We start from the raw sequence: 27,838 nt of genomic DNA, 5'->3' as shown, positions 1-27,838 counted from the left end.
TATAAACAGGCTTATACTTGTGTGTGTATGCAGCTCAGTGGTGAACAAACTGACACTGCTTTACGAATTTTGAATACTGTAAGGTAGTATTTCTTCATTGATATATTTTATTGTAGATCAATCTTTGAATCATGTTGAATTTTGCTGGCATTCCGGTAATTCCGACTCATAACAATACATTCTATGTAACGGAATACTTACTCCATCACAACAGGAACATTATCTCGAAAATTCAATGTTCCTCAAATCATGAAGGGTGTACCTTTAGAAACCAAGAGTCTGATTCACATTCGGGATGGGGTCTTGGGTTGAGATGGGGGTAATGAAAAAGGGTAGTGTATGTATCATTAGTGGAAACTTTAAAATGTTTAGTTTGGTGACTATTGCCAATTCACTTCAAATACAAGTAGACCAAGGAGAGGATTGACAACACTGCAATGGAACAAAGAGTATGCTTTATTCAGCAAATAAGCAAAAATACAACTGCAGATGAAACTACACATTTTAAAAGATAAAAAAATGACAATACAATTGACCCAGAATTTTAAAAATACAAAGAAGTAAATTGAATCCCAACTATGACCCAACACCTACAAGTTGCAAATTCATATATTAAGTGTACCTAAATTTGTGAAAAATCCCCAATAAAATTTTAACTATTGTAAAATTTGAAAAAATACATTTTTGAAAACAAAACTATCATAAAATTTGATTCTTAAAACCCTATTCTGCAGCTTAGGTAGATAACATAAACTGATCACATTCTAAATGCTTAATATAGACTGTAGTTTCTTTTACAAAAAAAAAAAACAACCCAACTTATTCATAAAATCAATAAACGAAATACAGACTGACAATTTGAGGATGATCACTCCTAAGTATGAAAGTCTTAAAAGAAAATGTTGAAAAGCATATTTCTCTGATCAACATATCTGACGATTTATAAAATTAGAGAAAAGGGGGGGTGTGTGCTTACAAATGACCTAAATGGCATTGGAATTAACTGTTTTAAAAATACACTTGCCACAATCTATGCATCATAAAATATAGTAAAATAGACCAACTTATCAAAATTCTCATATCTCCTTTTGTATCAGTTTGCATTTAAATTCTTGATAAATTTTAGCCATCAAATTTCTGTCTATACAAATTTCTCGAGTCTTAAACCTTTTTTGAAAACTCATGAAATGATAAATAAATTAAAAAATTGGAGATACATACTGAAATTGGTGAAATTTTACGTGAAGCTTACCTAGACTTTTCTAAAATGTGTGCAGCTTGTATATACAAGTATTTATGCTGATAGCACACTTAAACTATTGTTTTATCACTCTGATTTTTGTATATTTATATGATCATGGTCGATATCAAAATATTATTTCACACAATTGCCTCAGTCGTTACAGCATGTGTCCATGAACTTGTTGGACAGCCCTCGTATCTACCCTGCAATACTAAGCCTTCTTCAAAGTATACGTTATTTCCATTATCAGTTAATGCTTCTGATATCAATCTTAGAAGTTTATATTTTGTGATGAAAAAGAAATCAAATAAAACACAACATGAAAATCAAAATTGTACTGTAACTTTAAAATAGTTTTTCTAAAATATAAATCTGCTTCAAAATATAGTTCTTACTAATATTATATATTCATACACACATAAAATTTATAAGACCTTCACAGGTTGCACAAACCTTAGGAGCAAACATTTTTAAGCATTAACTCAGCAAAAGATTTGAATTTTAGTACATGTTTTAAATACAAAAAATATTGCACACTACTTAGTATTTTCTTTTAAATCATCAACAGGTTACACAAGTGTGAAATGTTCCACAGACAACTCTGTCAGATGTCGTAAAATACAGGGCACATGCTCCGCCGAGTAAATCTGAAATCAAAATTTGAGCATAAAAGTTCATAAACAAGAAACATATTGACACAAGCATCAAAGAACGGTTGCAAATAATTTGTTTAATTTCACTGATCATACAAAACGTTAATTATGCACAAGTATCAATGATGCAGATTAATTTCCTTGTATGTTGCTATGAAAAGATTTGATTCCCTATTGTGCTCCAGGTTGGAATCTGCACTAACTGCATATTAATGACTAATCATGGCCCTGCTGCTCTTGAGAAGATGATTTTCCACCATGTATTACTATGTAAAACTTTGATCCCCCACCCTACACTCTAGGGCCATGTTAGTATGTACTGCCCTAGATGCAGAACAGTTATGTCAAAATATTTTTTCAGAGAGCTACAGTTCTGCAGTTAGTACTGTCCATGAATGCTTTGCGAATTAATATGACTAATCATGACACTGTTGCTCTAGAGAAAAAGATTTTTGAAGATTTTTTTCCTAATGTGTTCAAATATAAAACTTTGTTCCTCACCCTTACTCTGGGGCTATCATTTGAACAACTTGAATCTACACAACCCAAGGATGCTTAAAAATCAATATGACCCTACTGTCCTTGTGAAGATTTGAATATCCATCGGCCTAATTTAAAACACAACGTCTGCATGTTTGCTGAAAGCGCTATCTTGTAATATTTTGTGTCTCAAGAAAATTGAATTAAACACGTTCTTTGTGAAATGGCTACCTAAGAAAAGGTTAACATACGTAATTTCATGAAAATTGAAAATAAATATCTGTGAAAATACAGAAAGTGTATTATGATTTATTTGAACCTGTCCTTGTTTTTGATGATGCCAAACACTTTAATACAATGTAATATCGGACGACATTGAAACAACTCTATTTGATCAGGATTGGATCAAACAATGCTTTAAACTGTCAAAAACCAAAAAACAATAAATGCATTTTTGTTAAGAATCATCAACACTATTAAAAATACTTATAAAAAAATTTTGTTTCTATTATTTTTCAATATACATGTAATAACAATAGTAATCCCACACAAACGCACAGCTTCTTAAAACTTGCATATCATATGACCAACCACCTCCTGTCAGACGATAAAATTTATCACTCCCTTCAAATGTACCAATAGATAAACTCTAAAACAGATGAGTTTATGAAACATGATGTCCTCAAGTGTGCCATTTTCGTTGACATTGCTATTCATGAATGACTTCACTTAGCTCTTCCCTTGACTTCAGTTCACCAAGTACGAAGTTTTTCTATCTTGTATAGTTCAAAAGTTATGACAAAGGTTTTAGTGACAGACAGCTAGATCAAAAACAATATACTGGTACCCTCATTCTTAATCTCAGGGACATAATGAAGGATGATAGGTCATGATTTCAAAAATTTTGAATTCATAAATTACATGATGATCCTTGAATTTTAATTTCACAATTTACCCTTCTCGTACTTGATATCCATGCCTGTATGAACAAGAATTCTGTAAGTATTGCATAACAATACATGCCCCTTACTGGCCCAACGTCAAGTCATCTGTGTAATATTTTGCATGAATAATCATATGTAAACAGTTTATGTACAAGAACAACCAGGTCCATAAAATAAAAGCCATATATGGTAGATTCAAATTCCATATTTTCTATGTCCAAGGGCTATAACTCAACAAACAAGAGTACCGCCAATGGCACATAACATGCCGTTGAAAAGCTAATTTAGGGTGTTTTCTTACACCATGATTTGTAGAACTCAGCTTCAGGTAATATCAGCAATCATCAGGGTGTGATGTTACATACTTTCTTTAAATTGTAAAAATAGACAAATTATGTACTCTCTATGTAATATTTTCACTTGGAATTAGGTGTATGTGTACCAAGTTTGATGGTCCTAGCCCCAACAGTTCGGTCTGTATTCTTCTACTACGACCTTGACCTTTGACCTTGAGAAACAATAGGCATCCTCCACTTGGCATGAGGAGTATATGTACCGAGTTTGACAGTCCTAGCCCGAACAGTTTCATCTGTATACTGCCTATAAGGTTTTCCTTCTAAGTGATACTGTGACCTTGACCTTTAACCTTGAAAAATAATAGGCATCTTCCTCTCATAATGGTGATTAAATGTACCAGTTGTAAAATCCTGGAGCATTCAGTTTGATCTGTATCCTGCCCACAAGGTCTGGACAGATGTTTGATCTGTATCCTGCCCACAAGGTCTGGACAGATGTATGCCATATCATAATCCATCCCCTCTTTGACGGGCGTATAAAAATCAATGGACTAGAGCAAAATTCAAACTTGGTTTAACAATGTATCAAATATCAAATGAATATTTGCAAGCATGATGAAACAAGAGATGTTTGTAAAACATCTATGCCCCCCATGGTGCATAATTTAATTGATAGTAGTATCACCAATTCAAAATATTGAGCAGACAATATCTTCCTATGTCAAGAGTGGATTGACCATGTGACCTCAAAATCAATAGGGGCCATCTACTCCTTATGCTGTACCAGTGTACCAAGTTTGGTGTCAATCAAGCAATTAATTCTTAAAATATAGGAAACAATATATTATTATGTCCAGTTTAACCTTTGACCTTGTGACCTCAAAATCAATAGGGGTCATCTTCTCCAGAAGATGCACCAGTATACCAAGTTTGATATCTATCAAGCAAAGGGTTCTCTAGACATTGAGCAGACCATATATTCCTATGTCCAGTTTGACCCTTGACCTATTGACCTCAAAATCAATAGGGGTCATCTACTCCTTAGGGTGTACCCAGTTTGATGTCTGTCAAGCAGAGGCTTCTCAAGATACTGAGCGGACAGTATATTCGTATGTCTAGAGTAGACTGACCTTGACCTTTGGACCTGAAAAACAATAGGGGTCCTCTTCTACTCATAACCAGCCCACATATGAAATATCATTATGATCAAGTGAATGGTTCTCATGATATTGTGTGGACAACATGTGGTCTACCGACCGACCAACATACCAACCGACAGGTGCAAAGCAATATGCCCCTCTTTTTTGAAGGGGGGCATAAAAAGTGTGAAAAACTGATTTGCTTGACTGACAGAAAAAGAATGGATGAATAGACAAAGTGCACTCCAACTTCACCGATCGGGAACTAAAAGCTTTAAATCTACACTGCAGAAGGATGCTTGCATAGTAATATGACATATTGTATGCTTGTGGTCTTTTGAAGATTTTAAAAGAAATTTCCAACAGTAAAACTTACTCATTATGAACAGGATACAGATCATTTACAAATATTCCCTAAAATGCATTAAAACAGCTTATTTTCACCTGTTTAAAATTACTTTTTAAAAGAAAATCAGTTTTATGTAAATTGTTTATTGGATTATTTCGACTTTCAATTTTAGCAGTGCACATAACCCTGTAACTCATCATTGATAAACATTGCACTTATACCATCAATTTGTAAAAGTGGCAGGCAAGCCAGAATTGTCAATAATTACACCCAACTATCTTAGTTATCCCAAATTAAATAGAACAGTCAAGCCAAAACCTATGCATGTTTTAATCAAATATTTATCTTATATTAACATATACTTGCATTACTCATGTAAAATATCCTTGACAAAAATTATTTGTAAACAGTAGGTTGAATCTGATAGCAGACAGAGGTGTTCCTGACATACCTTGAGTAAACTGTCTCTACCGATGTAACACAGGGAGGTTCCAACACAGGACAGCTGCATTGCCTACAATGAACATGTACAAATATATTGACAATGTTGTCCCTAAAACTTGAAATTCCTTGCCATCACTGGCTTAATTTCCTGGCTACTACCTGTATTATGTCAATTGCAGTAAGCAACATGAAGATGGAAAAGAACCCAGTGCCCTATTTCCTTGTTAAGGACAACATTGAAATTAAATATCACTATGTTTAGAATAAAATCTAAGTATGTTTAATATGTTTACAAGCATGTATGTCTAATCTTTATGTTCATACAAGAGGCCCATGGGCCACAATGTTCACCTGAGTCTCCCTGGTCATGTTGTTCTTCATCAGAAGATTTTAAAAAGATTTTTCACTCTCTTTATTCTGATGAAAACTTCTCAACCCCTATTACGACCCAATCCATGCCCCACAGGATCCTGACTTAATCCATACAACACTGTTATGCATCAATATTACTAATATGACCTTGATGTTCTGTATAAGATTTTTTAAAGATTTTCTCCTCTAATTCATATATCATGTAAAGTTTTATCCCTGATTCTAGCACCACCCTACTCTGACCCCAGAGTTCATATTTTGAAGAAGAAAAATTGAATCCACACAACTTGGAAATGTCTGCATATCAATACGATTAAGTGTTTGAATCTCCATATTTTAACACCATCCTAGCCCTAGGGGCATGATTTTATCAAATATAAATTTGCACTATGTTAGAATGCTTGCATATCAAAATGACTAATCATTTGAGAAGAAGATTTTTCAAGAATTTTTTTAAAATCAAATTCCATGTAAAACTTTGATCCCCTATTGTTGCCCCACTCTACCTCTCAGGACCATGATTCAAACAACCTTGAATCTGCACTACCTAGGGATGATTGTATACTACTCATGGTCCTATTGTTCTTCAGAAGATTTTCAATTCTTATCCCTATATACTCTCATGTAAAATTTCAATCCATATTGTGGCCCAAACTTACCCCCGGGGGAAATAATTTTAAGAAACTTGAATCAGCACTACCTAAGTAAGGGTGAGAAGATTTATAAAAATTTTAACAAATTTGAATCTCCACTATCTGAGGATGCTTGCCTATTAGCATGACTAATCATAGCCCACATGTTCATAATAAGGAAGATTTTTAAAGACTTTCTACTATATATTCCCATGTAAAACTTTGATTATCTATTGTGGCCCCACCTTAGTCAAAAATTGCACAAACTTAAATCTGCACTTCCCAAGGATGCTTTCCCATGGTTATCCAGGTTAGAATAGGTCCTCAGTACCCCTTGCTTGTAGTAGAGGTGACTAAATGGGGGCGGTCCTTCGGATGAGACCACAAAAACCAAGGTCCCGTGTCACAGCAGGTGTGGCACAATAAAGATTCCTCCCTGCTCAAAGGCCGTAAGTGCAGAGCATAGGCCAAAATTTTGCAGCCCTTCACCAGTAATGGTGACATCTCCATATGAGTGAAATATTCTCAAGAGGGACGTTAAACAATATACAATCAATCAATCCTAAGGATGCTGTAACTTAATATGATTATTCATCATCCTGGTGCTCTTGAAAATCCAATTTTTATTTTTTAAAAATCGATGTGTTTGTCACTTATGCCCCCTGACTACAACAAAATGGAACTCATTTCAGTGAATAATTTTCAAATTAGGTCAGAGGTCAACATCAAGGTCAATAAATTTGGTACCATTGGAATGGTCTTCTCACAAGAAATGCTCATGCTAAATATGAAAGCAGTGCCTTACGGTTATAAAAGATATGGCTTGTATTAGAATTTTCTAAAAGTAGGTCAAAGGTCAATGTAAATGTCACCAGGTCAAAGAGTTTGATACCATTGGAAATATCTTGCCACAAGGAATACACATACCAAATATAAAAGCTGTATCCCTTATGTTGTAAAAGATATGACAAAGGTTAAAGTCTTCTTTTTTTTAATTCCAAAAACTAGGTCAATAGTCAATGTCAAAAGGTCAACAAATCTGGTATTGTTGGAAAGGTCTTCTCACAAGAAATACACATGCTAAATATAAAAACAGTACCTCTTACAATTTGAAAGATATGGCTTATATTCCAATTTTCTTAAAGTAGGTCAAAGGTCAATGTTATGGTCACCAGGTCAAAGATTTTGGTGTCAATGGAAAGGTCCTGCCACAAGGAATACACATATCAAATATGAAAGTCTACCACTAATATGGTGTAAAAGATATGACCAAAGTTAAAGCTTTTGCCACAGACAGATGGACAGGTAAATATCATATAGATGTGATACCCTATTATGATCCCTATTCTATGTTATCCAGGCAAGTTCCAAGCAGAAATAATTATACGCTTCAGTGATGGTGAAAACGCTACTGACACTTCGAGAGATCAAGAGTGAAAAACAATTGCATTTCACGGTACCCAAATTTCACTTCAAATGATTGAATGTTCGAGAGTAAATTTGCTTAGTTATATAGAGATAAAAATCACTATATTTGACCTCCATATGCGGTTTTGTTAGATCCTTGTGTAGCAATATATGTGAGCAGATCAAAGGATCTAATTTTAGTTAGATTGCACAATCGACTGCCTCTATTCGGATGTCCTACTGTCTTTCCATCAGAACCCGCTCCTGATGAATATAAAAACGTAACAGTATAAAAATTAATTTCATTCACACCTGTCAATCACACAATACGAAATTCAAACTTGATCAAAAGATTAGTAATTGAAACTACTCTGCAAGTTTCAAATGAATCTTCACAAGCATAATGGAAAAAAGTCTGGAAAAGCAATAGGACAGACTGACTGACAGAGGGACGGTCAGATGGAAAAGAAACCTATAGTCCCATTTGAATTTACAATCCAGTGGGGGACTAGTAATAAATGCCTATCAAAAATCCCAAGTTACAAGCTATTAACTACATTTATTTGTGTTTTTTCTGTGACATCCAAGTTTATAGAAACATTTACTAAATGTAGGTTTCATTTAGAAAATATACAGAGCATATGGTTTTACTAAACAATAGGGCACCGCTAAACCGGTACACGATACGTCACATTTTTGACCTATGAATTTGAACAAGTAAATCCATATCCAAGGATAATAATTTGGATCAATATAAAATGTTCTACGAGTTGCAAAATCAAGGTATTTGCAAAGACAAATCTAAGCCCATGGGCTATAACTTTTTTATACACATGGTTAAGGTTTAATTTTTTCCACAGATAAACAAACAGACCAAAAACAAATGCCCCCAAATGTTTGAATCTGTAGGCATAAAAAATTACAAGTAACAATAAAATACATGATGAGTTGCACATTCGTTCACATTGGCAACTATATATATGTTCCTCACTGATATTTCATTTTTCCCAATTTACACAGGAATCATATCTTCAATAGTGCAATGCAAGTTATATTTACAACTGAAGGTAATTGAGATTACCTTCAAAACTGGGTAAACAATTGTCTCCTAATACAATCTTCAAAAGGACTAAAATTTCGGACACCACAGCAAAAGATAATTGGCGAGTAAATAGAGGCCACAGGCTTTATTAACGCTGTTTAACATTTGTTTGACAGAAAATTTTTATGCGGGTGTATTAAATTAAAATCCACAAAAGGATTATCCACAAAAGATTTCTTCGAAGTTGCAATAACATTTTGCATTAAATAAATCCAAAGGCCTTAACTCCTTCAAAAATATTGGTGCAGTATTCCCCTTGAAATATGCACATCTCCACATTGTGATCTTCCTTTGTACAAAGTTTCATCAAAATCCCCCAAAGGATTCAGGAGGAGTTGCAAAGACCAAGTATTTTGAATAGAAAAACCAAAAACCAAGTCCAAGAGCTGTAACTCCTTTAAAAACATTGGACAGCATTTCCTTTGCAGTATGCACACACACACCTCCATATTGTGATCTCTCTTTGTACCAAAATTCATTAAAATCTCCCAAAGGGTTTAGGAGAAGTTGCGAAGACAAGTATTCTAATAGAAAAAATTAAGTCCAAGGGCCACAACTCTTTTAAAAAGCATTGGACAGCATTCCCCTTGCAATATGCACAGCCCCACATTGTGATCTTTCTTTGTACCAAGTTTCATTAAAATCCCCCAAAGGGTTTAGGAGGAGTTGCGAAGACAAAGTTAAAGGGACAGACAGACAACAGAGGTATGGCATAATACGCCCACATTTTTATGCGGGTGTATAAAAAACGAAACATTCTCATAAATATTTCATTGATAGCATCATAATACATCATTATCTAATTCAAGGTAAAAGCACATCTTTAACTCACATCTAGCTTTATTCTGAAAAGGCAGTAAAAGTGCTCCTCCAAACAAGAAATAAAAGTCGTCATTTCTTCTTCTGTAAACATCTCTGCTTTGCTGTCATGAATGCTGAAAGTGTTTGATCAATTGATGAAATGAAGTAATACTGGTTTGAACAAGATGTGTTTGTGAAACACAAATGCCCCCGATAATGGCCAATTCCGAAGATGGCCAAGGTCACAAGGGCAAATATCTTGGTACCAGTAGAAAGATATTGTCAAAAGAAATGCTAATGTACAATATGAAAGCTCTAATATTTACCATTTAGAAGTTATGACCAATGTAAAAACAAAAATTTAAAGTAGGTCAAATGTCAAGGTCAAAAGGTTCAATACCAACAGAAAGATCTTGTAACAAGGAATACTCATGTGAAATATCAAAGCTCTATCTCTTACTGTTCAAAAGTTATTAGCAAGGTTAAAGTTTTCAAAAAGTAGGTCAAACTCCAAGGTCAAGGGGTCAAAAATGTTGGTACCCACGGAAAGGTCTTGTCACAAGGAATACTCATGTGAAATATCAAAGCTCTATCTCTTACTGTTCAAAAGTTATTAGCAAGGTTAAAGTTTCAGACAGAATTACAGAATTACAAAATGACAGACAGGACAAAAACAATATGCCCCCCGATCTTCGATCTCGGGGGCATAAAAATATGTAAAAGCATATCAATTTTCTTAAAATATTCTAAAAATTTAACCCTTGTATTTAACATGTAATGATTAACTTTTATATATAGGAGGGAAATTCTCAACAATGCTTTTCTACAAAAATGGAACTTTCACATCATTCAGTCAAGGGTTTGCATATCAATATGATATACCTGTAGTGTGGCTCCACTATTCTTGAACAGAATTTTTTAAAATTCTCTACATATTCTCATGGGAAATTTTGAATCCCTATTTTAGCCCCATCAAATATGAATCTGCACTTCATCAGAATGTTTGAATGTTAATATGACTAATCATATTCAAATCCCTTTTATGTATATTCCCATGTAAAATTTTGATCCCAATAGTGGCCCCACCCTACATCCCAAATTCTGAAAATTAGATCTATATATTTTTTTTCACTGGAAAGCGAACATTTCTATCTCAAAAATTCATTATATTTAATGGGAATTGTGTCTTTCTTTCTTTTCATATATTTTATTTTTAATACTGAATGCAATTTCAGAAATAAACTAATTATTGCATAGATCTTCACAAACCTCAGTTTTCAATATCATACATGTTTGATAAATGAATGGATCCATGTGTAATTTTTTTTTTAAAAAAAGCAAATTTAAATGCTCAACCAATCTTCTCGAGTTTGATTTAACATACCATTTTAATCATTGGAAAATGCATGTTTCAGTGGTAAAGTAATTCAGTAAAATGTGTAAAAAAAAAATGTTGGCTTTATTCATCTCATTACATTTGTAAGTAGTGTGGTTTTATGGTTATGTTAAGCTTAACAAAGCCTCTGGTATTACCACTTTTTTTTGCAACCTTGGGTGGAAATATACCTTATATTTCATGGCTACTCATAAGAGAGTCTTATAATCTAGTCCAAGGATTTCGCTTCCACATAACAGACTATACCTGTTCCATACTTTCAGACAATCTTCTGCTTGAATGGTATATGTGACTTTTTTTATTCCTTCACATTCACTTGGAACCAAGTAAATCAATTCTACAGGTTTGTTTTTGTGACCTGAAAAACAGTTTTTAATCACCCTTACATCTATTCAATTTTTCACTTAACAATGTAACGATCCTCAAAATTCATTATAATTACATACATACAATAAATGTACATAGACTCGCCTTGGCCTGAGTCCTTCATTCATGGGGTCATCAACTCCACAACTTTGGTAGAGAACTTTCATTTATTAAATCTATATTTAGATATTTTGCCCAATGCCCAAAGACAAGGCCAATGCAATTTGATTTTTTCCTTACTCCTTATATTGTAGGGAGTCATCTAGCTGTCGGAATTGAAAATGTAGTCATCCTAATGGATGATGACTGACGGATCAAAATAGATCTCCATCACTTACGTCAATCAGGTGACCTAAGAAGGTCACCAAACAGCACAGCCATATTAACAGATCTTAAAACTTTCAAAAATGTTTCTTACAATAATGTGTAGATAAAATATTTAAAAGATTCCAGTATATCAGACAGCACATACAAACATTGGACTTGACAAAGCACACACCTGTATCTGCCAGAGCTCCACTCCACATGGCAATCATCCAGACAAGATCAACAGGTGGAAAAACCAGTGGGGAAACTTTACAATCAAAATGTCTCTACAAGAAGTAACTGAAGAATTACTTTGACAATTCAATGATCTCCCTGACCCAACATCAACATTTTCTGAATAGGACTGGAAAATGTACCTGAAGCCAAGTGATAAGAACATCTGCTAAGACTACAGTGGCTTTCACAAGAAGTACAGGGTAGTATGTAAAGTTCTCCATGTCATGGCTCAGCAGGTTTTCCTCCATCTCCACCCCACACAGTGTAGCGGTCAGTAGAACCGTATCAGTGGTACCTTCAACCATTCACCAATATCAATAGAAAAATAGTCGTTTTTAAAAAATACACCAACTGGCATTATTAACCATTGATATTTTTTCAAACTGAGATTTCATAAATTAAAAAAATTTTAAAAATGAAAAAAAGAGGCCCATGGGCCACATTGCTCACCTGAGTCACCTTGGACCATATTTAAAGATTTTCCCTATATATTCGCATATGAAAATTTTGATCCCTATTGCGGCCCCCACCAACCCTGTCAGGCATGATTTTTACAAACCTGAATCTGCAATGTCAGAAAGCTTTCATGTAAATGTAAACTTTTCTATCTCAGTAGTTCTCGAGTTAATTAAAATATTTCCCCTATATATTTTGTATGTAAAACTTTGATCCCTATTGTGGCCCTATACTACACTGAGGGCCATGATTTCAACAAACTTGAATCTGCACTATGCAGAAAGCTTTCATGTAAATGTAAACTTTTCTGGCCCAGTTATTCTTAAGAAGAAGATTTTAAAAGATTTTCACTATATACTTGTATCCAAAACTGAGATCCCCTATTGTAGCCCCACCCTTCCCTCGGTGGCATAATTTAGTGAGATGCACCACTCATGAAATATAATTTATCCCTATGTTGCTGAAATACATGTAAAAACTCTTTATCAACAGTTCACTCGTAAATTCATGTTCTTGCAATTTGATGTCTACGAGTTATTTAAGAAATGAACAGCACTTTTGAGCTGTTCATGGTCAATATGAACAGATTTGGATTTGAGACAAATTCTGTGAATCACGCTTGCTCAAAAGTGCTGTTCATTTCTTATGTTTATATTCATTTACTAAAACACCTTTTGTTTGAATTGATTCTATTTTGTTGCATAAAACGAACTCCTAGCTTCTGTCACAGTCGTATTGTGATGTACGTCAACACATAAGACATGACGTCATACTTCGTCTCACCCTGCCTTTTATCAACATTGCACGGTGCACTGTATTTGGAGATAGGAGACTGCAAGATTGGGATGATAATCCAGGTAAGTTCACAATCTTAATTTAAGGTGTGACTTCGCGAGATCTTTGTAACAGATGTTCTATTTTTTAAAAATCATTACACTCTGTCAGTCGCATGCTTTAAACTAGTTCATAATCTGTTCATAGTCAATATGAATGGATTGTGTCACGTGCTGAAATTGGTTGGTTCAGAGGAAAATGCAATTTGTAATATAAATATTTCTCAATATTAAGCATATGTAAGGAATTTACAACATTTTAAACAGTTAAAAATTAAATCTCATTGTTCTCCTTCAGACACAAAAATAATTTTGATCTATATCATAATTTAGCATATTTATAGTTGCTGATTTGCCTGTCAATAACAATATGAATTTTCTCCTATTCTCTCCAAAAACTTACCTGCATGTTTTCTTCCTTTTATCAAAATCTGTATAGCATCAGGATCATCTATAGGAAAATGCAAAATGCGATTTAATTTCTTCATGCTGTTCTACAGAAGTAGATATCCTACTCCTACACTGGGCCTGTCCAAATATCTGGAGTATGCCATATGATATGAAATCTTACACGATAAGCATGTCCATTCTAGTAAAATTTGCATACTTACATTCATCTCTTTCTGATTTACTTTAATGTCAGGTATAGAGCATTGTTACATATATCTAAGACTCATTGCATGCATTTAACTTTTCTAAAATCGTTCAATGTTTTCTATTTAGATATTTTCAGTGATGTGACCATAAGCTTAAACACTGCACTTGTAGCCTCGTAGTGTACAGCGTATGAAAGAATTGACTGATTGTATGAAGTTTTTTTTATCTCTTTGAGAATATTTCATTCATCAATCATCAGCTCTATTGAAGTACATGTATTATGAATTTACACAAATGTTAAGCACTAGGGGCCATTCGTAGAGAAGGGTTTTCCACATGTCAATCTGACTGTGACACCGGACCTAGGTTTTCAAGATCTCATCTGATAGACTTGTAACTTTCACTTTTAATGCTGAGCACATAATGAACTCAGTACTCAGTACTTTAACTAGTAAACACATTCACTATCTATTTCAAGCAAGCATTCTACCAGCCCTAGTATGCCATACTGAAACTGTGAATTTGTACTACAGTATACATAAACACAGAGAAGATTTCCTTGTTTTATTAAATGTAACAAAAGGAACAAGAGTATTGCATACAGCACATCATATGCCAATCGGACAGTGATTACAAAATTTTAGTGCAATATCAGTATCCATGAGAAAAAGTCCAGAAAACTATATGACCTACTTTTGGGCTTAAAGTAGGTCACAGTGCATCAATTAAGCTGAAATGCAAACTGAACCTGTATTCCTCCGAGAGGAAGCTTGTGACTAATTCTAAGTTCCGTAACAAAAAAGTCCAAAAAACGACCTACTTTAAGCCCTTAAGTAGATCATGGTGCACCAATCCAGCTGAAATACACACTCACTCTTACACTGCTTGAGGGAGAAATTGTGACCAAATTTCAACACTATACATGCATCTGTTGCGAAAGAAAGCCCAGAAAACCATGACCTCGGACAGCGCCATAACATAATACATGAATAAAAATTAAACATCTCCAGAAATCCCTTGTAAGCAAGTTTTACTGTATTTTACTATAATAGTACAGTACACATGTACTAAAACACCGCAAAGTTTACCAGCATAGTGTAAAATCAACCTATGTGGTAACAGGATGTCATTCTGTAATACAGATTCTTACTCTGAGACTTCTTCACACCCTGTTGGACACAAAAAAATGCTTTCCCAGAGGCATTGTTCTCTTCAATTATTCCTTTCTGGTTGGCCTGAAAGTGAATGATTTAGGCTGTTAAAGCTATCAAACACTATATAAGTATGCTTGCAGATTACTAGTATTAATGTAAATTATACACTTGTAATTATTGAAAGATTTATGAAGAATTTTCTTAAATACACTGATGTCAATGTTTGATATGCATACTTTAAACCCCCATTGTAGCCCCATTCTGGCTCTACGATAAAGTGTGAACAAACTTAAATTCGCACCACATGAAGATACTTGCAGATTAAATTGACAAAATGTGCCCCTTGTGGTTTTTGAAGGAATATTTTATATCCTTTTGAAAATTCCTACATGTCCCCATGTTCAACTTAAAAAGCTGAGTCTACACTACACAGCAAGCTTATACTACGGATATGTGTACATTGTACACTGGTGGTTCTTGAGAGGAAGTTTTTTAAAGATTCTTCCTATATAATCATATGAAAAACCCAAACTCCAATTGTGGCCCTGCCCTGGCCCAAGGGTTAACATGTAAACAAACTTTAGAGTTCACTGCATGACACTAAATATTATGTCGGATAAGATATTTTCTATGTAAAAGTTTGAACCTCTATTGTGTCCCTGCCCTAGCCCCAGGTTTCACTGTTTGAACAAGCCTGAATCTCCATCATACATGGAAGAATTATACTAGTTTGGCTTTTCTGTTCATGGGCTTTTGAGAAGATTTTTTTGCTTGTTAAACAGCTCACTATTTCTTCATTATTTGCCCTTGAGAGGGAGTATGACCCTTCATTAAAAAAAAATTCAATCTTTTTTCCAAGAATGCTTGGAGACAAGTGTACATGTAATTTAAATTGATTCGGTGGTTTTTAAGAAGAATGTGAAAGTTAATGCCAGACAGACACTGCATAAAATTTACTCAGAAAAGCTCACTTGAGCCTTCATTTCAAGCAGCCTCAGATGAGGTAAAAAAAAAAATTCTTACCATTGCTACACTGGAGGATAAGAGCTGACCATAGCGTTTAAGATCTCTAGGGGAGCTACTAAACTTGTAGAGAGGAGATAACTTGAAAACTTTCCATGTTTTGTTGGTGAATCCTGTTTTTTTTTAAAAAAAAAATCAAAACTGGTCATCATAATCATTTTAAAATTACACAATCTTTCCAAAAATACAGCAGAATTAGACACTGCTCTTCCATATATAATGCTGACACTGCCAAACCTTTCAATTCCTCAGATTCTGTGTTGCTGTTAGAAAGGCCTTTTGACTTGGTGCGAACTACTTTTCTTCTGCCTAAAATAAATTAATTCTGTTCAGCAATAGAATATTTCTAATATGACTATGTATGATAATGGCCTTTTTAGGACCCAATAAAACAAAACTTTAAAGAAGCAACATACATGTAAAAGAGATGATGCTCAGTATAGGTTCATATAATTCATCTCATCTTTGCAGTACATAGCATCAAAAGTGGATCAAACACAATTTTTCAACTAAATTCATTTAATGATTAAATTGCTTATCTATGTGAACATTGTTCTTTTAGACAGAGAACACAGCTTTAGGCAAACAAAATTAATCTATCTCAAAAGTATATTGGAAAGGCAAATCTATGGTATTAACAAAGTTTGTCCAAGCCTGTGTTATACGTTTTCTACAAGAAAAACTATCTGAGAAATAGCCATTTATTTCAAAATACCACGAATGCCAGCAAAGTGTCATGTATATGATGTTATAATTTTCGTTCTGTATCATTTTGATCAAATTCAGAATAAATACTGGGTTGCATCAGAATTCTTGCACAAAATACATTTAATTTCGAAATTAGTATGAATGTTACGGAGCCCTTATCATATCGGTATAAACTAATCTTTTCAAATCAAAGTAGGTCATAATCATTCCTACAATGCATTCCTTTATTACAAAAGTGATGCACTATGTTGCATTTACAGAGAAGTCAGCAGTCTAATTTGGACCTACATAACCTGGTTACATGCATTCCTTTATTTGATGAATATAAACATCACCATGTTTGTGTAGAATATATAGCAGATGCAACAATATGTGGCTAAACAATTACAAATTGTTATATATACATTTAACTCACAGACACAGACACCACACTAACTTTGCTGATCAGCATTTAGACAATAGCAAATTAGTTAATGGAAGAAAAATCCAGTCCTGAAATTTCTCTTGTAAAAAATACAATATATGAATTAAAACTAATCTCAATTCACCAGATGATCCTGTCATTGGTTGGTATTGCTAGTGTGGAACTGGCAAACATACATTTGGATGCAGTGCTTATATATAGCAACTGTCATGTGGTACCAAGGTAAATGGCAGATAATATGATGAAATCTATTAAAGATTCTGCAGCCATATGAAAAATTGACAGTGAGCTTGAATATTAAAACAATGTATGTAAAATGGTTGTTGTGTGATATGAATGCACGTATAAAAATATTGTACGGCTCGTCCATCCACATAAAAGTATTGTTTATTGCTCATTCATCAACACATATAATTGTCAGTACTGCTAAGATTTTATCTATCTTGGTTAACGCAACATTAACAAGAGTACTGTAAACGGTACAATATACACACGTCGGATAGCGAAATTCAACCTGGAAGCATATTGTGCACTCTGAATACGGGATATCGGAACCATTATTTCCTCTCTAATTCCAGCGAGGTTTTAATATTTAGTCTGTCCGAGATCACGTTTTCTGCGTTAACTTAGGCAACTTTTCATGAATCAAGTACATGTTAGTATCAGATATACTGAGTCTAGACACTTTGCGTCGTTTTTTTAAAGTTGTGGGGTGGGGAGCAAACCAAGAAAAAAGTTCCTGTCATATCTCTATGAAAATTCTTTGTTACATGTGGCAAGAAAAGTAGTTCTGTCTTCAAAAAAAAAGAGGGGGGTCACAATTGATCGGTTCAACTTTGAATTTTTACAATTGTACGTGTCTGGAGATTGATCCATAAATTGTGATTATTCTTTATACATCCAATTTCATACATCTATTTTTTTATCATTTCATAGCAGTCGGTTGTTATAATGACTCGAAAAAATATCGCCAAGTAATTATAAATCTACATGTACATACGGTAGAGGAAATAGACGGTATTGGGATTTTTTGTTGTCTCCGCTACCAAACATCAGAAATTTAAATTAATAACTTTTGTTTTCCGTACTAGGGTATTCGCTAGTGACATTCTGTAAAAATAATCTTCAAATCAAGCAGATATTTTTGTACGAGATGAATTGTTATCATCACTACTCTGTATTTATAAGAGTTGTCCAAATGAAGCATCATTTTTGTAACTTCTTTTTCTGAAGAGTTCCAAATTTTCATAGTTCCGATATTCTGTATTGATACAACACACATTCTGAATAGAAAAGCCTTAAATTGGGTCATGGTGCACCAATCCATCTGACATGTGAACTGATTATGTATTTCTCCGAGAGCGAGATTGTGACAAAAAATATGATGATAAAAAGTCCAGAAAACCATTTTATCTACTTTTAGCCCAAAAGTAGGTCATGGTGCATCAATTAAGTTGAAATGTTTGAAATGTGAACTGATTATGCATTTCTCTGAGAGGGAGGTTGTGACTAAGTTTCAGAGCAATACATGTGACCATACCAAACAAAAAAATCTGGAAAATTGTTTGACCTACTTCTACCCTTAAAGTACTGTAGGTCATAGTGCGCTAATCCTGCTGAAATGCTAACTGCACTTGTCTTCCTCTGAGAGGAGCCTTTGACAATATCGGTATCCATAAGGCCAATTCAACTTAATTGATAGATTATCATCCCCGCCCGCCCCTCAAAAATTGGCCCTCCCCGAATTTTTTTATTTTGCGAAACTTACGATTTCCGGAATATTTTCATGTCCGACTCCGATATTTACACTTCTTGTTTACATTTCTGGTATAGGAACGTGAAAAGTCACGTGAAGAAAATAGATTTACATGTATATGGTTTTCTTAATTTCTCGCGTTCTTACAGACGTAAATCTTGAAGAAGTTTCTTTAATATTTTTCTCAGAAAATAAAAATTAAAAAATTAAATCCTCCCACCCGCCCCATACCTTTTGCTGACCCTGGATGATAATCTACTAATTAAGTTGAATTGGCCTAATAGAAAAAAGCAAAAAAAACTGTTTGACCTATTTTTAGTCCAAAAGTAGATCAAGGATGAACCAATCCAGCTGAAATGCCAACTGAACTTGTATTCCTCTGAGAGGAAGCCTGTGACTAAATTTAAGGGCAATATCTGTATCCATAATGACAAAAAGTCCAGAAAACTGTTTGACATATCTTTAGCCCAAAAGTAGGTCAAGGATAGGCCAATCCAGCTGAAATGCAAACTGAACTTGTATTCCTCCAAGAGCTTATGTATAAATTTCAAGGCAATATCTGTATCTGTAATGAAAAACAGTCAAGAAAACTGTTTGACCTACTTATAACTCTTAAGTAGGTCAAGGATGGACCAATCCAGCTGAAATGCAAACTCACTCTTACAATTCTTGAGGGAGAAATTGTGACCAAATTTCAAAGTTGTACATGCATCCTTTATGGAAAAAAGTCCAGGAAACATGACCCCGAACGGAAAGCCAGCCAGACGCACGAACACCACATAACATAATATGTCCCGTCTAATGACGAGTGTATAAAAATGATAGCCTTCTATTTAAATGACACGCCAGTCTATTATTAGAAATCAGTATTTTACCTTTAAAAGGGGGATAGCAGTGAGCCACTGTTCCTAGTGTAGTGGTGTTCTGGTCCAAGTGATAACTTCCGTATCATTTGTAAACACGTCAGAAACAATAACGTTATACTGTCATTAGCTGAACTTTGAGTTAAATAAAATCACAAAACAATGCTAAGAAATAGATTCAACACAAATCAAATCCTGGATTTTAAAACATACATTAAACCCACCAACATGTTCCAGAATTGCAGGAGTGCTCATAATCCTTCTGTTTCTAAAGGGTTCATTAACAGTGAAGCTATTCTTCTCGCATTTCTTAATTCATTTTTAAACAGAACTAAAATTAAATCATATTTATAGTTCTTCATGATAATTTCTTCTACAAAGTCCACTGTACCGATTGAAAATGTAAGCGAAGAAAAGTATTGTTAAACTTAACTGCCATTATATAGCATCAAATGTAAACAAGATGTTCTGGACCAAGACAAGTATCGTCACCTATTGGGAAACAGGAGACTTCAACTCACTACTATATCCCATTGTTGAGTCATCCGTTTTGTTGGCAAATGTTATTAGGGTTGGATAACATTGAGGACAAAATGATACGATACCATACCGATACTTTTGAAATGATACAACACTTTTTAACAATGCTTCCATCTATGATCAATAAATAACTGATACATATAGTATGGTATGAATAGATGACTTTACATTCATGGGGTTTTTAACCTAAGAAACAAAGATTTAGAAACATATAACAGCTGGTTACAATCAAGTAAAAAATATAAAAAGACAATGTTCGTATTCTAATAGCTGAAAAATGGTTTTTGGAAGAAAAAGGATAAAATATAATGCTATCTTTTTCACCTAATCATATACATGCAAAATTCTGACTTGATCTCTGGTCCTGATTCCTCACTGTTGAATCAGATGAACATTTTGATTTTATATTCAATAATTCATAATGAATATCTTTATCTGTAATGAAGCTAAAAATTACTCAAAGTTTTTGTGTTTCTTTTTCACCTTTACCAATCACTATAAAATTGTAAAATACAGGGGAACGGTTCACACAGTTTGTTTACAGTAAAATTAAAGTCACACTAATAGACGAAGATACGGAGAAACCTGAAGAGTTATCACTCCTGTTTTAGCATTCCAATATTTAAAATAAATATTATAAACTAAATGTCTTCACAAAAGTAATGCTATATTGACATACACTTCAATTAAAAGTGTATATTTGAAGTATTTATCGAATAATTGAAATGTCAAGCAGGGTATCATTTGTTGCTTTTCATCCATCAGCAAAACCTTAAACTGCATGTTTGTAGACATTCAACTTATAAGTTTTCATTGAATCAACTCAAGTATTCAAAGGAGATGCAAGGACTGGATTAAACTTTTCGAAGGATGATTATAGACCTATTGATACATAAATACTGATTTCATACTGGTATATGGTATGAAACATGATTTTGAAAATTCCTTGGAACAATATTGATATCAAATACCTTTGTTCAACCCTAAGTGTGCTATGCTTCTTTCAGACTGTACTTACTTAAGGCGGAGCAAAGGCAATTAACAACACTCCTCCATTTAACTCTGCTCTGTAGACAGGATTATTGATTTGAATAATTTCATTGCATTCTTGCTATTACTTGGTGAAATGATTTGAATCAGACACATACTCAGCATTATTCAGTGGACAGCGGTACCCAAAATACATCTACTGAAATAATCATAATATTGATAAAAAATTTAATATTGTACACATTCTCTAACCTTGAGTAGAAGGGAATGCTTTAGCTATTCTCCGACTCTGTGGAGTTTTTCCATATGGTGTAAACCTCTTAGCAGTCGATTTTTGTGACAATCTAGATTTAAGAGGATTGGCAGTCAGTGGTGTTGAACAAAAATTCTTTGGTGTTGGGCATTTCTGTCGTGTAGTCATGATTCACCATATCTGGAAACAAGTGGAAACTATAATTCAACTTGAACAGGTTGGGAACACTTCCCCTATAGCTAGATATTCTTGCTAAAATGCAATTATCCCTCTCTAGCGAGAGTAAATATATCCTGAACCACCAAGAAAAACACTTGTGGAATACATCTCTTCGTGTTTCACGTGAAAAGAAGAAAAAGTGCTAAAATGTGTGATGCTTCTGCAAATATATTAATCAAAACAAAAACACTCACAATGTGTATTGGATTTCAGACTGCTTCTCTCTTATGCAGCAACTTTGATATGAAATTTCTTGACTATGTTGTCAATTTCATAGAAACAATTCACTTCATGTTGAGTGTGTGTCGCACTTATTCAGCGTTGCACGGGATTTGCCATTATTTTCAATAAAGACGCAAAAACACCTGTTTACGGTAATGTTTATTTCTCTCTAAAGAGGAATAATTGCGTTTTAACGAGAATATCTCACTATAGGGGAAGTGTTCCCAACCTGTTGAAGTCCCATTCAAACTGCAAGTCCAGACTTTGAGCAAAAATAACATGGATTTGGAATTACTACACTTTGTGTACACTAGTAGAACTAGTTAGTATTGGGAAAAGTTTAGGCATTATCCTGTTATTTACTTCGCGAATCAAATAAGTTTGACGTTGTTGACGTTAACGTCAATTTCATCTCTGTACATGTTTACGACCACTATATTACACTTTCTGACTTTAAATTCACAAATTTCGACTACTTTCATTTTGGGTCCGTGAGACTTGTATTGATTTATTCCGTACAAAACAATCATAACAAATATAGAGGTGAAGCAAATAACAGGAGTAAATAGCGACGCAAGTTCTTTAAATGTACTCGAAACCTCGGAAATTATTTGCTTCGCGAATCAAATAACAGGAGTATATATATACTGATGCAGTTCATTCTAAATAGCACTTCACGGGGAAGATTTCCCCGGAAAAGGGTTTCTTTGGGGGAGAAACATATAACAAGAGGCCCAAGGGCCTAGAATCGCTCTTCTGATAAATTGTACAACCCCACCATTTCTATTCTTAGCCTCTTAGTATTCTAAATCTTTAGTTAAATCCTAAGAATTCAAAAAAAGTAGGTCAATGTGACCTACTTTTTGGTTTACACATTTTGAGAACCCAAGAAATATCAACTGACAAAGTTTGATGATTTTAAGCCAATTAGTATCTGAATATTGAAATATAGCTGTCAAATTCCAATCGTAGGTCATGGTGACCTACTTTTTGGTCAGTGAACTCCGAACATGCAAGACCCATCAACTGACAAAGTTTGATGACTGCAGGTCAAATAGTATCTGAAATATATAAATATAGCCGTCAAATTCCAAAAGTAGGTCAAGGTGACCTACTTTTTCGTCAACACCCTTCAAACATGCAAGACCCAACAACTGACAAAGTTTGATGACTGTAGGTCAAATAGTATCTGAATTATATAAATATAGCCGTCCAATTCCAAAAGTAGGTCAAGGTGACCTACTTTTTGGTCAACACCCTTTGAACATGCAAGACGCATCAACTGACAAAGTTTGATGACTGTAGGTCAAATAGTATCTGAAATATATAAATGTAGGTGTCCAATTCCAAAAGTAGGTCTACTTTTTGGTCGAAACCCTTCGAACATGCAAGACCCATCAACTGACAAAGTTTGATGACTGTAGGTCAAATAGTATTTGAAATATATAAATATAGCCGTCAAATTCCAAAAGTAGGTCAAGGTGACCTACCTTTTGGTCGACACACTCCATTGACTCAAGATGCATCAACTGTCAAAGTTTGATGATTGTAGGTCAATTAGTGACTGAAATATATAAATATAACTGTCAAATGCCAAAAGTAGGTCACAGTGACCTACTTTTTGGTCGATACACTCCGAAGACTCAAGATGCATCAACTGACAAAGTTTGATGATTGTAGGTCAAATAGTGTCTGAAATATAGTAATTTAGCTTTCAAATACCAAAAGTAGGTCACGGTGACCTACTTTTTGGTCGACACAAACCGAAGACTGAAGACGCATCAATTGACAAAGTTTGATGATCCTAGGTTTTACAGTTCCCAAAATATGCATCTAAAATTGAAAATGTGAAATTTGAATATCTGCAAAATTCAAAAAGTAGGTCACTGTGACCTACTTTTTTTATAAATATGTTTCAAGGCCTCAAGATGCATCAACTTACAAGATTTGATGATTCTAAACCTCTCGGTATTTGAAATAACAACTTAAAATATATCTATAAATGATAAGCCATAAAATTCAGAAAGTAGGTCACGGTGACCTATTTTTCAGTTGACGCATTTCAAGGTCCCATGATCCACCAACTGACAAGTTTTGATGATCATAGGCTTCAAAGTGTCCAAGATATGCATCAAAATTAATTTTAAAATAAATACCTGCAAAATTCAAAAAGTAGGTCACCGTGACCTACTTTTGAGACAACTTGACACAAGGTCCTAAGATGCATCAACTGTCAAAATTTGATGATCCTAGTCCTTATAATGACTAAAATATCTAAGATTTAAGGAATTTAAAAATTTTTTAAATTTAGGTCAACTTTGAAGTGACCTTGAGACCACGCCCTTTGCCCCAGGGTAATGCCTTGAACAATTTTTAATCTACAACATATCCTCATCCTTATGTGTAAGTTTGGTGATAATCTGCCCTGTGGTTCTTGAGAAGAAGATTTTTTAGCAACCACTACTTTTGTTTGTATTTTCCTGATTATCTCCCCTTGTTAAAGGGTCACATCCCTCTATTTAGTATGTATGAAAGCCCTTGGGCCAATGATACCCTGTAACAAATTTGAAAAGAATTGGCCAAGGGGTTCTTGAGTTATAGCCCTTTTTCTAAAAAGTTTACGCACACCGCACAAATGGCCATAGCATTAGCTCTTTGAGCCTTTGGCTCAGAAGAGCTAAAAATGGGGTTTCGTATTTTTAGGGGGAACAAGTTAAAAGAGACACCAAATCAAGAAAATAGCACGTTTTTGTGCAAAACGAAGCAAATAACAGGAGTAAATAGCGACGCAAGTTCTTTAAATGTACTCGAAACACCTCGGAAATTATTTGCTTTGCGAAGCAAATAACAGGAGTATATATATACTGAGGCAGTTCATTCTAAATAGCACTTTAAGGGGAAGATTTCCCCGGAAAAGGGTTTCTTTGGGGGAGAAACATATACAAATGGGGCTTGGTATTTTTGGGGGGAACAATTCAAAAGAGACACCAAATCAAGAAAATAGCACGTTTTTGTACAAAGCGAAGCAAATAACAGGAGTAAATAGCGACGCAAGTTCTTTAAATGTACTCGAAACCTCGGAAATTATTTGCTTCGAGAAGCAAATAACAGGAGTAAATAGCAATGCAAGTTCTTTAAATGTACTCAAAACCTTGGAATTTATTTCCTTCAAAACTCTAATTTAAAGGGAGAGCGCAAGAAAGATGAAGAAAAATACAAATGAAAGAGTTTCATACTATTAACTAATACATTTATTCCGTTTATACACAAGCACTATTCATACTAAAGTGTGTGTTTTACTTCTACATAAGAATTAAGTACATCCGTGTGTTATCATATTCAATAAGTTTTACGGAATAAATATGTACTATGTAAATGTTGCTTTATCCTGTATATTCATATCAAGGATGTAGGCGAATTTAATACAAAATAAAATTGGCCTTGATCCGCGCAACAAGTGTGTGTTTTACTTCTACATAAGAATTAAGTACATCCATGTTTTATAGAATTGAATAATTTTACGGAATAAATCTGTACTATTATGTAAATGTTACTTTATTCCGTATCGAGGAATTATGCGGATTTAATACAAAATGAAATCAGCGCATCAAGACAGGTTTTCGTCCAAGGCAACAATAGTCACCATTCTCAAGTCTATTCCTTCGTGAGAAGTATTCAACGGATACAAAACATTAATACAGAACCAAAAGTTTAAATGACAAATACATTTTAATAACAATAAACAAGTATGCTTATAGAAGACACATTTCTTTACTAAATAACACTACTGTGAAAAATAGCGACCAGAAATCAGTGGTCAATAATGGGTTTACCTAAAACCCAGCTTTACAAATTACATACGAATAACATTGCTGTTTTCCCATATTATGTATATATATTTACGGAATAAAGGCAAGTACTTAAGATGGATATAAAATGTAAAAGTAATATAACAAGTGAGGTACATTACGTATATCAGATGTAAAAGAGGGCCACAATCCCTATAAAATGTTTAGGATTGTGATAAACATGCACAGATCGAGATGAAATTGACGTTAACGTCAACAACGTCAAACTTATTTGATTCGCGAAGTAAATAACAGGATAATGCCAAAGTTTATTCAAGTCAACCCATGTTAGGTTTTAAATAATTTCTGTGGAAACGAGGGGGTTATTTATATTCGGTCCGAAGGAAAGACCGAATATAAATAACCCCCTCGTTTCCACTGAAATGAAGTTTTATACTGAATTTGGCTCCGCCCTCCTAAACATATCAAAGTCAACATATTACTTTTGACTTACTTTGGTCAAATTGTGTAGCTGTTTCATAGTCAAGGGCTAGCTACATTAGCTGCTAGCTGGATAGCTGTATTGAAAATTAGCGCCACCGACATGCGGAAATACAACTGACATAGCTAAACCAAGAGTAATAACGAACGACGACATATATATCCGGTATTACCGTTATCAGGCGTGGATCCAGAAAATTTTAAAAGTTGTACACACAGGTCACGTGCTACCCACAACAGTGTTAGCTTGATGACGCGACCTCTAATTATAGAATGGGGTGTTGTGACCTTTTGTGTACCCTTTCTGCCCCAAAATGGGGAAATAGGAGAAATTGTCATTTTTGTCAAAAGTTGTAAATAATTATAAATCAGGATTTATACCATGCAGATCTTAGGTCTAGTGTACGTAGCTTTATATGTTTGCTTCTGCTCTTTTAATCTATGCAGCTTTTATGTGGAGTGTTTGCATAGCTCAATAGATCTTTCTTTTCTAGTTTATTATTTTATTTTTTAGTTAATTCTGCCAGCAATGAATTTTTAAAAATATTTATACGATTAATTTACTATCATTATTGATTTTAATTGTATTCAAATTATTTTCATTAAATTCTTATACAATTTATCCAGCTTTCTATTTGAAACAGCTTTCAAGTATTTTTTGCAATATTTGCAACAAACATTGCTAATTAGCTTGAATTTTAGTGATGATTTTTATAAGCATCTACTCTTGCTTGTAGTATTTTATTTCTTACTCTAAATCTTATGCTTTCGTGTCTTGTATTCTTGCATGAAATGTTTTGATTTTATTTTGCATTCTTTTGTTAATCTGTGTACATGCATGTTATGTGTTTTTGTCTTTGATATACATACATGTATGTGATAGTCGGTTGAAACGCTCTTCGGAGCTTGTGTTAATTTGTTGAATGTATATAGTGCCGACTTTAAATAAAATTTACTTTACTTTACTTTTATCGGGCTAACAACATGTGCGTGTGCTTTAAATAGTGCCAATAAAGAATTGAATATTGAAGTGTAGAATGTATTTGGGGCACCATTGATTAATTACAACCTCATATTATCCCTATAGATCCGCTACTGATTATCATACTATAGACAACTCGTATACCCGGTATACAGCCGGTAAATAAAGAAAAAAAATCCGAGAAGAGGGGTGGTGGGGCCGTCCCTTTCTCCATATATTACAAAAATAAGGACTCTGTTTTTAGGCGATAGTTATATGCTACATATTTCTAGTATGGTAGAAAAGTTACAAAAAGGTTACAATATTAGAACACTACTACTGAAACGACCGACAATAAACTGCCCCCCCCCCCCCCCCCGCAT

The 27,838-nt window shown here is 34.1% G+C and overlaps 1 protein-coding gene across 3 annotated transcripts; it reads right to left on the bottom strand.

Moving 5' to 3' along the window:
* Window positions 1-438: 438 nt before the first annotated feature.
* LOC125651015 (centromere protein L-like) lies at window positions 439-26,622 on the bottom strand. Of its 3 annotated transcripts, XM_048879619.2 has the most exons (13): window positions 26,508-26,616; window positions 21,764-21,944; window positions 16,468-16,539; window positions 16,231-16,343; window positions 15,204-15,288; window positions 13,860-13,907; window positions 12,308-12,462; window positions 12,124-12,217; window positions 11,505-11,616; window positions 9,894-9,996; window positions 5,556-5,618; window positions 4,015-4,167; window positions 439-1,890 (listed from the first exon to the last, which is right to left on the bottom strand). In XM_048879619.2, the coding sequence occupies exons 2-13, from the start codon at window positions 21,930-21,932 to the stop codon at window positions 1,813-1,815; spliced, it is 1,245 nt and encodes a 414-aa protein (XP_048735576.1). In that variant the 5' UTR covers window positions 21,933-21,944; window positions 26,508-26,616; the 3' UTR covers window positions 439-1,812. The 3 variants fall into 3 exon arrangements, with proteins under 3 accessions (XP_048735576.1, XP_048735580.1, XP_048735586.1); XM_048879623.2 differs by lacking the exon at window positions 4,015-4,167 and having other exon boundaries at window positions 26,508-26,622; XM_048879629.2 differs by lacking the exon at window positions 4,015-4,167 and having other exon boundaries at window positions 439-3,425; window positions 26,508-26,614.
* Window positions 26,623-27,838: the final 1,216 nt, after the last annotated feature.

The sequence above is a fragment of the Ostrea edulis genome, chromosome 1 (genome assembly GCF_947568905.1).
Source record: "Ostrea edulis chromosome 1, xbOstEdul1.1, whole genome shotgun sequence".
NCBI lineage: Eukaryota > Metazoa > Mollusca > Bivalvia > Ostreida > Ostreidae > Ostrea > Ostrea edulis.
The sequence above is the reverse complement of the archived record's forward strand: the minus strand, read 5'-3'. Positions and strand labels throughout refer to the sequence as shown.

What these genes read in the sequence shown, in the direction of transcription:
- LOC125651015 (XM_048879619.2), bottom strand. Translation starts at nt 21,932, where the DNA reads ATGACTACACGACAGAAATGCCCAACACCAAAGAATTTTTGTTCAACA. An exon ending in TATCCTCCAGTGTAGCAATG is followed by an intron (nt 15,289 to 16,230) that starts GTAAGAATTTTT and finishes ATTCACTTTCAG; the next exon opens with GCCAACCAGAAAGGAATAAT. An exon ending in TGGAGCTCTGGCAGATACAG is followed by an intron (nt 11,617 to 12,123) that starts GTGTGTGCTTTG and finishes ACTGTTTTTCAG; the next exon opens with GTCACAAAAACAAACCTGTA.